Below are 14766 nucleotides of genomic sequence, written 5' to 3'. Positions count from 1 at the left end.
TCATTCATTCAATTTTTATGCCGTCCTTCTCCTTAGACTCAGGGCGGCTTACAACATGTTAGCAATAGCACTTTTTTTAACAGACCCAGCATATTGGCCCCCACAATCTGGGTCCTCATTTGACCCACCTCGGAAGGATGGTAGGCTGAGTCCACCTTGAGCCGGTGATGAGATTTGAACCGCTGACCTTCAGATCTACAAGTCAGCTTCAGTGGTCTGCAGTCCTGCACTCTACCTGCTGCGCCACCCCGGCTCATTCTAATTAACATAGCATGCCTAATTAACTATAAAAAAGCTCAAAAATCAAACTTTCTGAGATTGTCCCCTTCCCACCCCCCTATTTTTTAAGGTGATTTTTACGCTGAGCAATGCTATGTGTAACCTCCGTTTTTTGTGTTTGCTTCCTAATGGTTCCTTTTCCCTGATCGGCTTTCCCTAAAGAGCTTTCCCAGCGACCGGTTCAGTCCCACAGAGTCGGCCTTCTCCGGGTCCCGTCGACTAAACAATGTCGTCTGGCGGGACCCAGGGGAAGAGCCTTCTCTGTGGTGGCTCTGACCCTGTGGAACCAGCTCCCCCCTGAGATTAGGATTGCCCCCACCCTCCTTGCCTTTCATAAACTCCTTAAAACCCACCTCTGTCGCCAGGCATGGGGGAACTGAAATATCTCCCCCTTGCCCATGTTGTTTTGGTGTTTGATTGATTGTGTGCTTCTTTTATATATATTGGGGTTGTTTTATGGATTTCTTAACTTAAAATTGTAATTGGATTGGTGGGTATTGGATGTGTCACTATGTACTGTTTTTACCAGTGAGCCGCCCCGAGTTTGCGGAGAGGGGCGGCATATAAATCCAATAAATCTAATCTAATCTTTCTTCCTCTCTTGTTGTTCCAGCTGGTAGCTAAGGCCCCAAGGCTAGCCGAATATCAAGCTTACATCGACTTCGAGATGGAGATTGGGGATCCAACCCGCATTCAGCTGATCTACGAGCGTGCGCTGGGCGAGAACTGCCTTGTGCCGGACCTCTGGGCTAGCTACACTAGATACCTGGTGAGCGCCTCTCACCGGCAACTTCCCTCCTTTGGTGAAATAGCTTTCCTGGGTCTAGTCAGTTCTTTGGGTTAGCCAGAGTAATTCTTGTTAAAAGAGCTTCAGAACCTCAGGAAATTCAGATCTGTGGGGCAACATCTGCAGAAATGTTTTACGGCTGGCAGGGTGTCCAGCAAATTATCAGGGAAATCGGTGGATCGAGAAGTATCAGGGAATTCGTGAAAAAAACTGAATAAATCAGGGAAAAAAACCAAACTGGGTAAACTGGTCAGGCAGTAGGGAAAGCGAGTAGAAGGCTTGGCTGCATAGCTAGAGGTATAACAAGCAGGAAGAGGGTGATCCAGCTGTATAGAGCGCTGGTGAGACTCCATTGGGAATAGTAGTGTGTCCAGTTCTGGAGACCTCACCTACAAAAAGAGATGGATCAAATAGAACGAGTCCAAAGACGGGCTACAAAAACGGTGGAAGGTCTTAAGCACCAAACGTACCAGGAAAGACTTCATGAACTCCATCTGTCCAGTCTGGAGGACAGAAGGAAAAGGGGGGACATGATCGAAACATTTAAATATGTTAAAGGGTTAAATGAGGTTCAGGAGGGAAGTGTTTTTAATAGGAAAGTGAACCCAAGAACAAGGGGGCACAATCTGAGGTCAGTTGGGGTGAAAATCAGAAGCAACGTGAGAAAATATGATTTGACGGAAAGTGGAGTAGATGCTTGGAACAAACTTCCAGCAGACGTGGTTGGTCAATCCACAGCAACTGAATTGAAACATCCCTGGGATCAACATAGATCCATCCTAAGATAAAATACAAGAAATAGTGTAAGGGCAGATGAGATGGACCAGGAGGTCTTTTTCTGCCGTCCATCTCCTATGTTTCTAACTGGATGTTTAAAAGTCAGGGAAAAATCACGTAAAAAGAAACGGATCGCGCTGCCTGGCAGAGTCGAGCAAAAATGAGCATAACTGTGGCAACATAGAAACATAGAAGACTGAGGGCAGAAAAAGATCTCCTGGTCCATCTAGTCTGCCCTTATGCTACTTCCTGTATTTTATTCTAGGATGGATCTGTGTTTATCCCAGGCATGTCATTAACAACTTGCTTCCTCAGCTACCGATGTTTCTCCACGGCTGAGCCGTTTGGTATGACGTCACCTACAACCGCGGCCTTAACGAGATCGCAAGTGACAGGGAAATGTCCGGGAATTTCCAAATGCTTTTCCCCCTGGACGCCCTGGGCAGAGGGGGAACCGCCTCCACTCGATGCAGTCTTTGGCCTTTCTCTGCGGCTTCTGAGATTTTAATGGAACCCTTTCTCTGTGAAGTGCTCCAGGGGTCTCGGCAAGGCTTCTCGAGTCCTCAGAGAGGGGCGACATGTAAATACAATAAATAAATAAATCCTCACCCACCAAACGCTCTCGTCTGCGTTGCGTAGAACCGCAGTTAGCTCGGCTTTCAACCAGCTTGAAACGCGCTTCCTTTTGTAGGACAAGCAGCTGAAGGTGAAGGATGTGGTGCTCTCGGCTTGCGAGCGAGCGGTCAGGAATTGCCCCTGGGCCGTCAAGCTGTGGAAGCAGTACCTGCTGGCCATGGAGAGGAACGAGGTGGACCATCAGGCGATCACAGGTAGGGCCGGGAGGACTGTTGGGGGCACGGAAGGCTTCTTGGAGGTGGGCTGCTCAGGTGGAACCGTGACGTGTGGTCATCCCCATCGCTCTGAGTGCTAGTGGAGTCCGGCATGCGCGGAATCAGAAAACCGCGCCCAAGTATGGGCACACTTGTGTCTCTGGGCAATTTTGCTTCTGCACGGGTGAAGTTGCATAATCGTGCTGGACTCTGATAGCACTCAGAGCCCCCGGGGCGAGCACACGTCACCATTCCACCTTGGCAGCATTCCCAAGTTTTCGGAGAAGGGTGGCATGCAAATCTAATTAATAATAATAATAATAATAATAATAATAATAATAATAATAGATGTACGTAAGGCTGATATAAAAAAGGAAAGAAAATGCAATAATTCAAATATAGATAAATATCACTTTTTATTTGTTGACAAATTCTTTTTAACGGAGCTATTATTGTTATTTCTATATAAGTATAGATATGTATATATGTACAATTTATATATATACAGTGGTACCTCAAGATACGAACCCCTCGTCTTAGGAACAACTCGTGATACGAACCCGGGGTTCAGAAAAATTTTGCCTCTTCTTACGAACTTTTTTTGTGTTACGAACCGGCGTTCGGAGACTGCTGGGAAGCCGCGCGGCTGTTTTAAAAGGTGACAGCCGGGCGGCGGGGCTTCCCAGAAGCCTCCCGAACGCCGGTTCGTAACTCGAACAAAGTTCGTAAGAAGAGGCAAAATTTTTCTGAACCCCGGGTTCAGTTCAGGAGGTTGCTGGGAAGCCCCCCAGCCCAGCTGTCACCTTTTAAAACAGCCGCGCCGCTTCCCAGCAGTTGCCGAAAGCCGTTTTTTTGCGGGGGTTTTTTTGGTTGCACGGATTAATTGACTTTACATTGTTTCCTATGGGAAACAATGGTTCATCTTACGAACCTTTCGTCTTACGAACCTCCTCCTTGCACCAATTAAGTTCGTATCATGAGGTATTACTGTATATGTATATAACTTCACTGACATGATTATCCGTGAATTTACAATAAGATAAGCTGCAAAGAGGCCGCAGGGGTAAGGGGTGGGACGGAATTATATGTTGTGTCGTCCTTTAACAGACAATCTATAATTGTACTCACAAACTAATAACACAATGATCTGTTTATGTGTGTTTTTAAATATGTATATAATTCAAATAAATAAATTAATAATATTAATAATAATAATAATAATAATTCCACCTCTGCTTGGAAGCCGCACAGTGCTCCAGTCCTGTTTACAGGATCTTCTTCAAGCTGCAGGAGACACCAGCTGGTTTTATTTCTCTGCCTGCTCCCCAGGCCCTGCGTAGGCTGCGTGGAGCCTCTTTCTTTGAGGGAGGGGGTCCAGCAAACCTGGGAAAAAGGGAAATCGGGGAAAATGGTGGTTTGGGAAATATTAGGGAATTCGGTGAAAAAAACGGAATAAATTGTGGGGGAAATCAAACTGTATTAAAATGTTCAAAAGTCAGGGGGAAAATCATGTAAAAACCCCCCGGATTTCGCTGCCTGGCAGAGTCTAGCAAAAATGAGCATAACTCCTCAGCTACCGATATTTCTCCATGGCTCGGCCGTTTGGTACGACGTCATCTATGACCAGGCCTTAACTAGATCGCAAGTGACAGGGAAATGTCAGGGGATGTCCAAATGCTTTTCCCCCTGGACCCCCTGTCGAGGGCTCCCCCTGGCTCAGGCTGAGAGTTGGAGACTGGAGCGAGGGAAGGAGCTGGCCCTCACTTCTCTCCTTCTCCCTCTGTATCAGACACCTTTGTAAAGGGCACGAATGCCGGCTTCAATCAGGCCACCGATTACGTGGAAATCTGGCAGGCGTATCTTGATTACCTCCGGAGAAGAGTGGACTTCGCCGAAGGTGAGGAATGGTGGAGGACGGTGGTGCTGACCCCAACCACTCTGAGCCCCCCCCCCCCCCGTTCTGGATTCCTTCTTCCAGTTCCCAGCAAGGGGTCAGTTTTGCCCCAGGGCCACATTTATTCATTCCTTCATTCGACTTCAATGCCGCCCAATCCCCAAGGACTTACGATAATGATCATAATAGAAGTACAAACAGAACAATAAAAAAAAGAAGTCGAATATAATCTAAAACTAGAAACCCCTGTATTAAAAGAAACCCATTAATTACAAAGCAGTCATAATCGGAAGGCCAGTAGGGTCAGAGCAGTATGGATATTGGTTGCAGGTGTAGTTGGTTCCATAGAGCCGGGGCAGCCACCGAGAAGGCCCTCCCTCGTGGCCCCGCCAACCTGTGCTGCTTAGTCGATGGGACCTGGAGGAGGCCAACTCTGTGCTCTTATAGGTCACTGGGGGTTATGCGGCAAGAGGGTCCCATAAATAGTCTGGCCCTGAGCCACATAGGTGAGATGGCCCCGACTGCTCCTCCGTTGGAGAAAAAAGCACCTTGCTTCTAGAAAGCGAGCACCCCGGGGCCGTCTCCTGAAGGGCCCTGCGCTCTCTCCGTGCTGTTTTTCAGTGTCGAGTAAGGAGCTGGAAGAGCTGCGGTCGTATTTTGCCCGTTCCCTCCAATTTCTAAAGCGCGTTGAAGAAAGTAGGTTGCCTTTTATTTAGAAAACAATGGGGGGGGGGTTCCCCTTCCTTCTGCCGTGGGGATCCGTGGTCCGATCAGAAATGACCGTGGCTTCATTCTCTTTGTCCGCAGGGTTCCCTGAGAGCGGAGACCCTTCCTGCAGCGTCATGCAGGACTGGGCCAGGGTTGAGGTGAGCTTGACCCCAACCCCACCCACCCCCGTCCTTTGCTTTTAGGGGCGGGGTGGGTGGGTTGTTTACCCAGGGATCTTTTCAGGTGGGTATTAATTGCCCCCCCCCCTTCCAGGCTTGCTGGTGCAACAACATGGAGAAAGCGCGAGAGCTCTGGGACGACATCATGGCCAGAGGGAACGCCAAATACGCCAACATGTGGCTGGAGTATTACAACATGGAGCGGTAAGAGGGCCGGCTCTCGTCCTCTCGGCCCACCAAGGGGCCACCAGCGCTGGCACCCGGATGTCAGGGCCTCCAGCAAATCAGGGAAATCGGCAGTTCAGGAAATACGAGAGGATTCGTGGGGGAAAAGCATAATAAATAAGGGGGAAGAAACCCAAACCGCTTAGAGAGGCTCTGAAAGCCCTGGGGAGTCTGAATGCTATAAACGATAAAGGCTAATAGTAATAGTAACAACAACGTTAATGACAACAATAAAGTGGTACCGGTACCTCTACCTACGAACTTCATTTGTTCCATGACCAGATGCTTAAGTAGAAAAGTTTGTAAGAAGAAGCCATTTTGCCCCTAGGAATCAATGTAAAAGCAAACAATGCATGCGATTGGGGAAACCACAGGGAGGGTGGAGGAGGCCGTTTCCTCCCAGGAGATGCCTAGAGAGGCTCCACGGAGGCTTCTCCCCGCCTTTTCCACCCTGTTTCCTCCCAGGAGATTCCTAGAGAGGCTCCACGGAGGCTTCTCCCCGCCTTTTCCACCCTGTTTCCTCCCAGGAGATTCCTAGAGAGGCCCCACGGAGGCTTCCCCCCGCCTTTTTCACCCTGTTTCCTCCCAGGAGATTCCTAGAGAGGCACCACGGAGGCTTCTCCCCGCCTTTTCCACCCTGTTTCCTCCCAGGAGATTCCTAGAGAGGCTCCACGGAGGCTTTCCCCCGCCTTTTCCACCCTGTTTCCTCCCAGGAGATTCCTAGAGAGGCCCCACGGAGGCTTTCCCCCGCCTTTTCCACCCTGTTTCCTCCCAGGAGATTTCTAGAGAGGCCCCACGGAGGCTTCCCCCCGCCTTTTCCTGTTATAGTTTCGGAGGCTCAGGGTTTGTAAGTGGAAAATGGTTCTTGAGAAGAGGCCAAAAAATCTTGAACACCTGGTTCTTATCTGGAAAAGTTCCTAAGTAGAGGCCTTCTTAGGTAGAGGTGCCACTGTTATGATGATGATGGCGAAACCAAGAGGGCTTCTGGGCATGCTCAGAAGAAAAGCAGAATTTAAAAAAAAGAAGAAAGAACCCAGCCGCGTCTCCTTGGGTGTTGATGCCCTGTCTCCCCTCTCTGCCTGCAGGGCGCACGGGGACTTTTTCCACTCCAGGAAAGCCTTGTACCGGGCCATTCAGTTCACTCACGACTACCCGGAGCACATCTGTGAGGTGCTGCTCTCGCTGGAGAGGCTGGAAGGTGAGCAGCCCCCCCTCCCCCCCGCTTCCTGCTCGGGTTGATATTTGGGGCGGGAGCAGAGATCCCCCCCCCCCAACCTCCTCTCCTGTCCTCTCGCAGGGACGTTGGAAGACTGGGACACGGCTGTGCACCGGACAGAACTCCGGATGGCTCGAGTGAAAGAGCAGAGGGCGAAGGTGAGAGAAGGGGGGGCACCCCCCACCCCCCAGGTCCTCTTGAGAGTCAAAGTGGGGTCTCTGCTCTTTAAAAGTCTCCTTCAGTTACAAGCTTCACCACAGAAACATAGAAGGTGGACGGCAGAGAAAGGCCTCCTGGTCCATCTCACCTGCCCTTCTACTATTCCCTGCATGTTTAAATTCAGTTTCCTGTGGATTTGCCAACCACGTCTGCTGGAAGTTTGTTCCAAGCATCTACTTCTCTTTCAGTCAAATCATATTTTCTCCCACTGTTTTTGATCTTTCCCCCAACTAACTTCAGATTGTGTCCCCTTGTTCTTGGGTTCACTTTCCTATCAAAAACACTTCCCTCCTGTGTTGTAATTATATCCTCTATTACTCTTTCAGTCAAATCATATTTTCTCACGTGGCTTCTGATCTTTCCCCCAACTGACCTCAGATTGAGCCCCCTTGTTCTTGTGTTCACTTTCCTATTAAAAACACTTCCCTCCTGGACCTTTCTGAACCCTTTGACATATTTAAATGCTTCCATCATGTCCCCCCTTTTCCTTCTGTCCTCCACACTCGACAGATGGAGTCCATGAAGTCTCTCCTGATAGGTTTTATGCTTGAGACCCTCCACCCTTTTTGTACCCCGTCTTTTGGCTACCTGATGGACGTGCTTTATTGCTTCAGAGTTTTGGCTGCAGTGGAGGAGGACAATGACTTGTAGCCCCCTTTGGAGGGATTTGGGGGACGGGGAGGCTTACAATAAAAAAGAATACAATAATAAAAATAAGTCGAACAACGATAATAATTAAAACTCCATAGCCCTTAACAACCCATTAAAAATCCTCAAATCAATCTAACAATGTACATACCAAGCGAACATGGATTCGGGCACGTCTGGGGTTAAAGTTCACGGCCCCCAGGCCTGTCGACAAAGCCAGGTCTTAACAGCTTTTCGGAAACCCAGCAGAATGGAAGCAGTGTGAACATCGGGGTTCCATAGAGCTGGGGCCGCCACAGAAAAGGCCCTCCCCCGCAGTCCCGCCAAACCGACATTGTTTAGTCGACGGGACCTCTTGCCCTTGCGGATGATCGGGAGGGCCCCTGAAGGCCTCCCGTGTTCCCTTCCCGCATGGCTCCAGAGCGATGCCCCCGAACGGGCAGCCCTGTGGCCCTGTGGCTCGGCAGCTGCAGCCCTCCAAGGGGAAGGGAGCTCCCCAGTGGGAGTTGCGCTCACAAGGCCCTTTCTCCTGCCAGGCGGAGGCGAAGGAGGCTGCCCTGGCGAAGGAGCAGCAAGAGAAAGTGGAGCAGCGGAGGCAGGCCCGGGCCAAGAAGAGGTCCATCAGGAGGCTCCAGAAAGCCGCAGCCAAGCGGAAGGCAGCCGACGATGGCGGATGGGAGAAGGAGGCGGAAGGTCAGGCGGTGCTCCTCAAGCTCTGCTCTGGGGGGGTTGCTGCTTCTTTGGGGTGATGAGGAAGCTGAAATCGGGGAGGAGGGGAGAACGCTAGCTTGGCCTGACCTGGCCCTTTGCAAAACACTGCAGGCCCTTGCAGGGGGTCTTTTAACATAGAAGCATAGAAGACGGACGGCAGAAAAAGACCTCATGGTCCATCTCGTCTGCCCTTATACTATTGCCTGTATTTTATCTTACAATGGATCTGTGTTTATCCCAGGCATGTTTCAGTTCAGTGACTGTGGATTGACCAACCACGTCTGCTGGAAGTTTGTTCCAAGGATCTACTACTCTTTCAGCGAAATAATATTTCCTCACGTTGCTTTTGATCTTTCCCCCAACTAACTTCAGATTGTGTCCCCTTGTTCTTGTGTTCACTTTCCTATTTTAAGCCAGTGAGGGTGACCCTTTTTTCCCCTCGGGTGCTGAAAGAGCGTGGGTGAGCGGGAGTGCCCACACCTATAATTCAATGCCTGGGGAGGGCAAAGACAGCCTCCCCGGGGGCCCTCTGGAGGCCGGAAACGGCCTGTTTCCCAACTTCTGGTGGGCCCAATAGACTCGTGTTTTGCCCTCCCTAGGCTCAAAGGCTTCCCGGGAGCTGGAAGAGGGTAACAATGCTCTCTCCCATGTCCGGGAGTCTCTCTGGAAGCCAAAAACGCCCTCCCGGAGCCTCTGTGCAAGCCAAAAATCACCTGGCCGGATCACACACATGCACGTTGGAGCTGAGCTAGGGCAACAGCTCGCGTGGCAGCAGATATGGCTCCGAGTTCCACCTGTGGCGCCCGTGCCTTAGGTCCGCCATCTCGAAGGGTCAGAAGGCATCAAGTTCCCTGATCTGCCTTAGTAGGCGCAGAAGCAGGCAAGCCAGGCGAGAGCCCCCGTGCGTGAAATGCCTGGGAAAGGGTTGGGCCCAGGCAGAGGTTGCGTCCAGGGTTTCTTTCCCGCTCATGGATTGGTGGCTGGGAGGTGGAGCCCTCAGGTGAGGAAAGCAGGTGTGGCCTCGGTGGCTACAGAGCAGGTGCTTTTAAAGGAGGCAGAAGCTGGGGCCCAACTTGTAGGAGGCGGGTGCTGGGAGAGCCAGCGTTGTCCGGAGACTTTTCTGTGGTCAGGTAATCAGTGAGACTGTATGCCAAAGGCCCGCATAACGCCGTTACCTTCCCTCCAGAGTAGGGCACCTATTTGCTGGCACAGGTGTGCTTTCAAACAGCTAGGTGTTGGCAAAAGAACGGGAAGCACAGAAGACTGGCGGCAGAAAAAGACCCCCAGGTCCATCTAGTCTGCGCTTATATTATTTCCTGTATTTTATCTTAGGGTGGGTATATATGTTTATCCCAGGGGCGTTTAAATTTGGTCCCTGTGGATTGACCAACCACGTCTGCTGGAAGTTTGTTCCAAGCATCTCCTAGTCTTCCAGTCAAATAACATTTTCTCACGTTGTTTCTGATCTTTCCCCCGACTCACGGGAGCCCAGCCTCTTGCACAGCGCTTGGCTCTGCCACCCAGGTGGTCAGCTTTCCACCTGGCCAGCTCCGTGCCTTTAACCGCTGAGCCAGGCCGGTCCTTAGCAACCTCTTTGTGTCCCCCCGAGCAGCCGCAGTCCCTGCCAAGAAGGCGGTGCCCTCCTACTACAGTGAGGATTACTACTACTCCGATGAGGAAGAGATGAAGAGGCAGCTGGAGCTGGAGCTGGAGCGGAACATAGAGCTGGAGGCGGAGCTCTCCGGGAAGGAGGAGGACCCCAAGCCAAAGGAAGAGGCAGCAGCGCCCAAGCGGAAGGACGCCCCCAAGGTCCCTCACGACAGCAGGAAAGAGAACTTCACCGTCTTCGTCAGCAACCTCTCCTACAACATGGCCGAGCCGGAGGTGAAACTCCAGGGCCTTTTTTCCAGCTGTGGCGAAGTGTCCGAAGTCCGACCCATCTACAGTAACAAAGGGACATTCCGCGGCTACTGCTACGTGGAGTTCAAGGACGAGAGGTCAGCTGCGCGAGCCTTCGAACTGGACCGGACCGTGGTGGAAGGCAGGCCCATGTTCGTCTCTCCCTACGTGGATAAAAGCAAGAATCCGGATTTCAAGGTGGGTGCCCCTCTTGACCGTCGGCCTTGGGAGTCGCAAGGGGGGGGCAGGGTCAGCAAGTCCACTGGTGGGTGTTCCGATAAAATCCCAATTCCAGAAAAATCACTCCTTAGTCATAAAGGTCACTCTTTATTTCAATCAAGCAGGACACACAGATTGCAGTGCAGAGTTTTAAGTAGCGTATGAAGGAGACGAATCTACCTCATTACGAAAGCAGCCTCGACTTGGGGTCTGGGCAGCGTGCCAACACTCCTTCCTTACCCCCTCCCGAGATAACTCTCTTCCCATCAATCAAAACACAGGCAGAAGCTCACGGGGAACTTTTGCACAGCACAGAAGGCACTGGGAGACAGCGACCATGGTTTCTAGGATTCCTTTTCAGCCACGCCACCGTTTCTCGGCTCTTCCGTGTAACAAGCGTTGAAAGCCCACACCCCCATTTCCCAGACCCCCTCCTCTATATAGCCCGGAAGTGACATCACACCTCAAAGAGTTAAGGCTCTGGATTAGTACCTCTCACTCTGGATCCCCTCCCGCCTTCTGGCCATTCTTCTCTAGCGAGGATTTATCCAGTTGTTTTCCACCAACATGTCTTCCTCACTGTCTGACTGAGACCACTCGCCCAATGTCACATCAGCCCCCTCTGGCTCCCCCCAGACACGGTCTGCCTCACTCTCGCTCTCAGCTTCCTCTGGCAGCACCCAGGGTACCCTGAGGGGTCTGGCTCATCCTCTTCAGAACCAGGCATGGCCTGAGGTGGACAAGGGTCACTCCCAACACCATTTAGACTAGCGGCTAAAATAATTTTATGTATGGTATGTTTGTCTGTATGATTGGTCTTTATATAATGGGTTTTTAACTGCTTTTTTAGTATTGGATTTTGTTGTACTGTTTTACTGCTGTTGTTAGCCGCCCCGAGTCTGCGGAGAGGGGCGGCATACAAATCCAATTAATAATAATAATAATAATAATAATAATAATAATTGGTGGGGACTACGAAGCCCCTGGCTGATTGATGGTTGCCTGGGTGGGTGGATGCCCTGAATTGTTCCGAGCAGCTTTTGCAGGGAGGGGCCACATCCTCTCATCCCACTAGACCCCGCCCCCTGCACGCTCCATCTTTTTCTTCCCGCGAGAGGCTGACTGGGCCTTCTCCCTCCCGCAGTGCAACCCAGTGACCATCTACAGCACCTCTTATGACACACACAAACACACACACACACACCCTCTTCCGGCCTGTGCCTGAGTCTTCCCCCTGGGTGTTCTCTGCCCCGCTGCAGGTGTTCAAGTACAGCACCGCTCTCGAGAAACACAAGCTCTTCATCTCCAACCTGCCCTTCTCGTGCACAAAAGAGGAACTGGAGGAAATTTGTAGCGCCCACGGGAAGGTGAAAGATATCCGGATGGTCACCAACCGAGCTGGCAAACCCAAGGTGCGGGGTTTTTGTGGGGGTGGGGGTGGGAGGCTGCCCTGCCCACCCACTGTGGGACGCTGATCTCATTTATTATGTATTTACTTATTGGACTTCTATGCAGCCCAATCCTGGAAGGACTCGGCTTATAACAATAATAAAAATACAATATAAATAGATACAAAGGGATAAAAAGAAGTTGAACATTTTATAAAACCTTATAAAAGTAAAACCCCCATAAAAAGGTATTATAAACGACACTCATGGTCATATACATGCACACCATTCATAAAATTGATGTAAATTCATGCCCCCCCCTCCCCCAGGCCTGCCGGCAAAGCCAGGTCTTCGTGGCCTTACGAAAGGCCAGCAGGGTGGGAGCAGTACGGATATCGGGCGGAAGTTGGTTCCATAGAGCCGGGGCAGCCACAGAGAAGGCCCTCCCCCGTGGTCCCTCCAACCTGCATTGCTTAGTGGACGAGGCCCGGAGGAGGCCAAGATCCGAGGTTGGAGGGGAACCTGGAGGGTTTCTTATAGTCCCTCTGCCTTTTTTCTCTCAGGGCTTGGCCTACGTGGAGTTTGAGCACGAAGCAGATGCCTCCCAGGCGCTTTTGAAAATGGACGGGCTGACCATCAGGGACTTCGTCATCAACGCTGCCATCAGCAACCCTCCGTCCCGAAGGTTTCCCGAGAAGCCGGAATCTCAAGATCAGAACCTGCGGCAGGGCTCTGGCTCGTGAGTGTTTTGAACCCGGAACTCCAGAATGAAAAAAAAAAGGGGGGGGGGTTGAACCTTATTTAAGCAAAGGGTGTTTATTCTAACCCACCAGGCCTTTGGTCGTTTTTCCACTTTGGAACTTTTTTAGGTTGCTAGGTAGGAAATCAGTTGGGTTTTCATTTTGTGTATTTTTATACTTACTGTATTTTTCACAGTATAAGACGCAGCTTAGTTTTTGGGGAGGAAAATAGGGAAAATAATTCACCTGGCCAGCGTCCTGTCTGGTCAGTTTCAGCACATTGTTTTATCCCCTGGTTGAGGGCTTTAAAAAAAACCTTATTTGGAGAGAGTAACATCGTTAGCACCTGGAGAGAAACATTCGGAGCAAGTAGAGCAGTGGGAAAAACCCTGCAAAGACTCAGGGCTTGGAAAACGTTCTTTGCAGAGAGAAGGAATGAAAGAGCCTGCAAGGTCAGAGCTGGGAACATCGCCAGCACCTAGTTAGAGCTGGGGTGGGTGGGTGGGGGGAAAGCTACATTCAGAGTATAGGACGCACCCAAATTATCAGCCTTTTTTAGGGAGGAAAAAGGGACATCTTATACACCAAAAAATACAGTATTGACAACATCAGCTAGATTTTTTTTAAAAAATTAATTGCATGGCGCACGACCATATTAAGGCAGGAACGTGTCTTTGGAAACAGAGAAACTAACAGGGCCACATGTGGATTATTCCAAAGCAGGCACCTTGCAGCTCAAGGGATTCGCAAACTAGGGTTGTGGCCTGGCCTTGTTGGGGTGGTGGGCTGCCCGGGTTCCATCGCTCCACAGCGTCAAGACTGTTTAACCTTCTGTGCGCATTTTGCAAGCGTCCTAAATCTGCCCCTTCCCCTGCAGCCGCCGGAAGAGAAGGACCCAGCTGGCGTTGGTCCCTCGTGCCTTGCAGCGCCACAACAACCCAGCAGGCCAGGCAGAGAACGGCACGGTGCAACCACCAGCCGCCACGCCCGCCCCGTCTGCAGAGGAGCCCAAGATGATGTCCAACGCGGACTTTGCCCAGCTGCTGCTGAAGAAGTGAGCGGCTGCCTTTGGCCGGCAAGGCTGGGGTGGGTGGGCTCCTAAGCCCCCCTCCTGGAAGGTCATTGCTTGATCCTGTCCTGTAACGGCCGCTGCGGCTGATCATGGTTTCCCCGCCGATTCTAGTTTGGACTCTTACGTCCACCGAAAGCCCAAGCAGGGGGGTGTCAATTCCCCACCCCCTTGACGTAGGGCAGAGTTATTGAGTTGGGGATGTGTGTATGTTGAAGATAGTTTTTCAATGCTCCCTCATATTGGGGGTTTAATGTGGCCAGCGCTCCCTTTCGAGGCTGACCACAGAATGTTTTAATAGTTGGGTTTTTTTCAGCTGTTGTTCTACAAATGAAGAGTTTAATTTGAATCGAGCCTCTCGGTCTGGTTTGTAATGCAAAACTTTTGAGGTGCTGAGCTAAACCGGGCAGCTTTGCAATATGCTGTTTCCCTTGCACACCACACAAAGCAGCTCTTGTACAAAATGAGTATAAATAGCAGGTGTGAGAAACTCCACCGCAATGGCCTATTTTGGTTATTGGGATAGGAGGGTAGGCATTTATACTGACCCATTTGCTCAAGGTTAAGTCTGTTTTTTTATAAATACGTATATAATCCATGCCCATCTTTGTGGATATGACCGGCACATGCCAGCTGCTCTGGAGCTCTCGCTGACCTGGCACTAGAGCAGAGGAGCCCCAAACTTGGAAACTTTTAAGACTTGTGGACTCCCAAGGCCCAGAATTCTGGGGGTTGCAGTCCACAAGTCTTAAAGTTGCCAAATTCGGAGACCCCTCTGCACTAGAGGGAGGGGCCTTCCGCTCAGCTTCCATGTTTCCCTCTGCCTGGGTCTCCAGCCAGGCCCCTTTTGGTTCTTGAGATGTTTGGCTCGCAATGTTTGGGGGTTTTTTAAGAAAAAAAAAGTTGTATACAATATAAAGTGTGACCCTGTGGCGTTGTTCCTCCTCTGGGTTCATTAAAGTTGTTATTGCAATTGAA

General features: G+C 50.7%; 1 protein-coding gene across 1 annotated transcript in view; it reads left to right on the top strand.

The window, feature by feature from the left end:
• SART3 (spliceosome associated factor 3, U4/U6 recycling protein) overlaps positions 1-14766 on the top strand; it is a 25509-nt gene extending 10743 nt beyond the window's left edge. Inside the window, exons 8-20 of the mRNA XM_070763335.1 lie at positions 893-1048; positions 2535-2673; positions 4463-4570; positions 5189-5263; positions 5375-5433; positions 5549-5658; positions 6765-6877; positions 6977-7053; positions 8299-8455; positions 10086-10570; positions 11851-12003; positions 12543-12718; positions 13597-14766. Of these exons, the coding sequence (XP_070619436.1) occupies positions 893-1048; positions 2535-2673; positions 4463-4570; positions 5189-5263; positions 5375-5433; positions 5549-5658; positions 6765-6877; positions 6977-7053; positions 8299-8455; positions 10086-10570; positions 11851-12003; positions 12543-12718; positions 13597-13777 (1989 nt within the window). The 3' untranslated portion in view covers positions 13778-14766. The remainder of the gene's footprint in view (positions 1-892; positions 1049-2534; positions 2674-4462; positions 4571-5188; positions 5264-5374; positions 5434-5548; positions 5659-6764; positions 6878-6976; positions 7054-8298; positions 8456-10085; positions 10571-11850; positions 12004-12542; positions 12719-13596) is intronic.

This window comes from Erythrolamprus reginae, chromosome 10 (genome assembly GCF_031021105.1).
Source record: "Erythrolamprus reginae isolate rEryReg1 chromosome 10, rEryReg1.hap1, whole genome shotgun sequence".
Taxonomy (NCBI): Eukaryota; Metazoa; Chordata; class Lepidosauria; order Squamata; family Dipsadidae; genus Erythrolamprus; species Erythrolamprus reginae.
The sequence above is the reverse complement of the archived record's forward strand: the minus strand, read 5'-3'. Positions and strand labels throughout refer to the sequence as shown.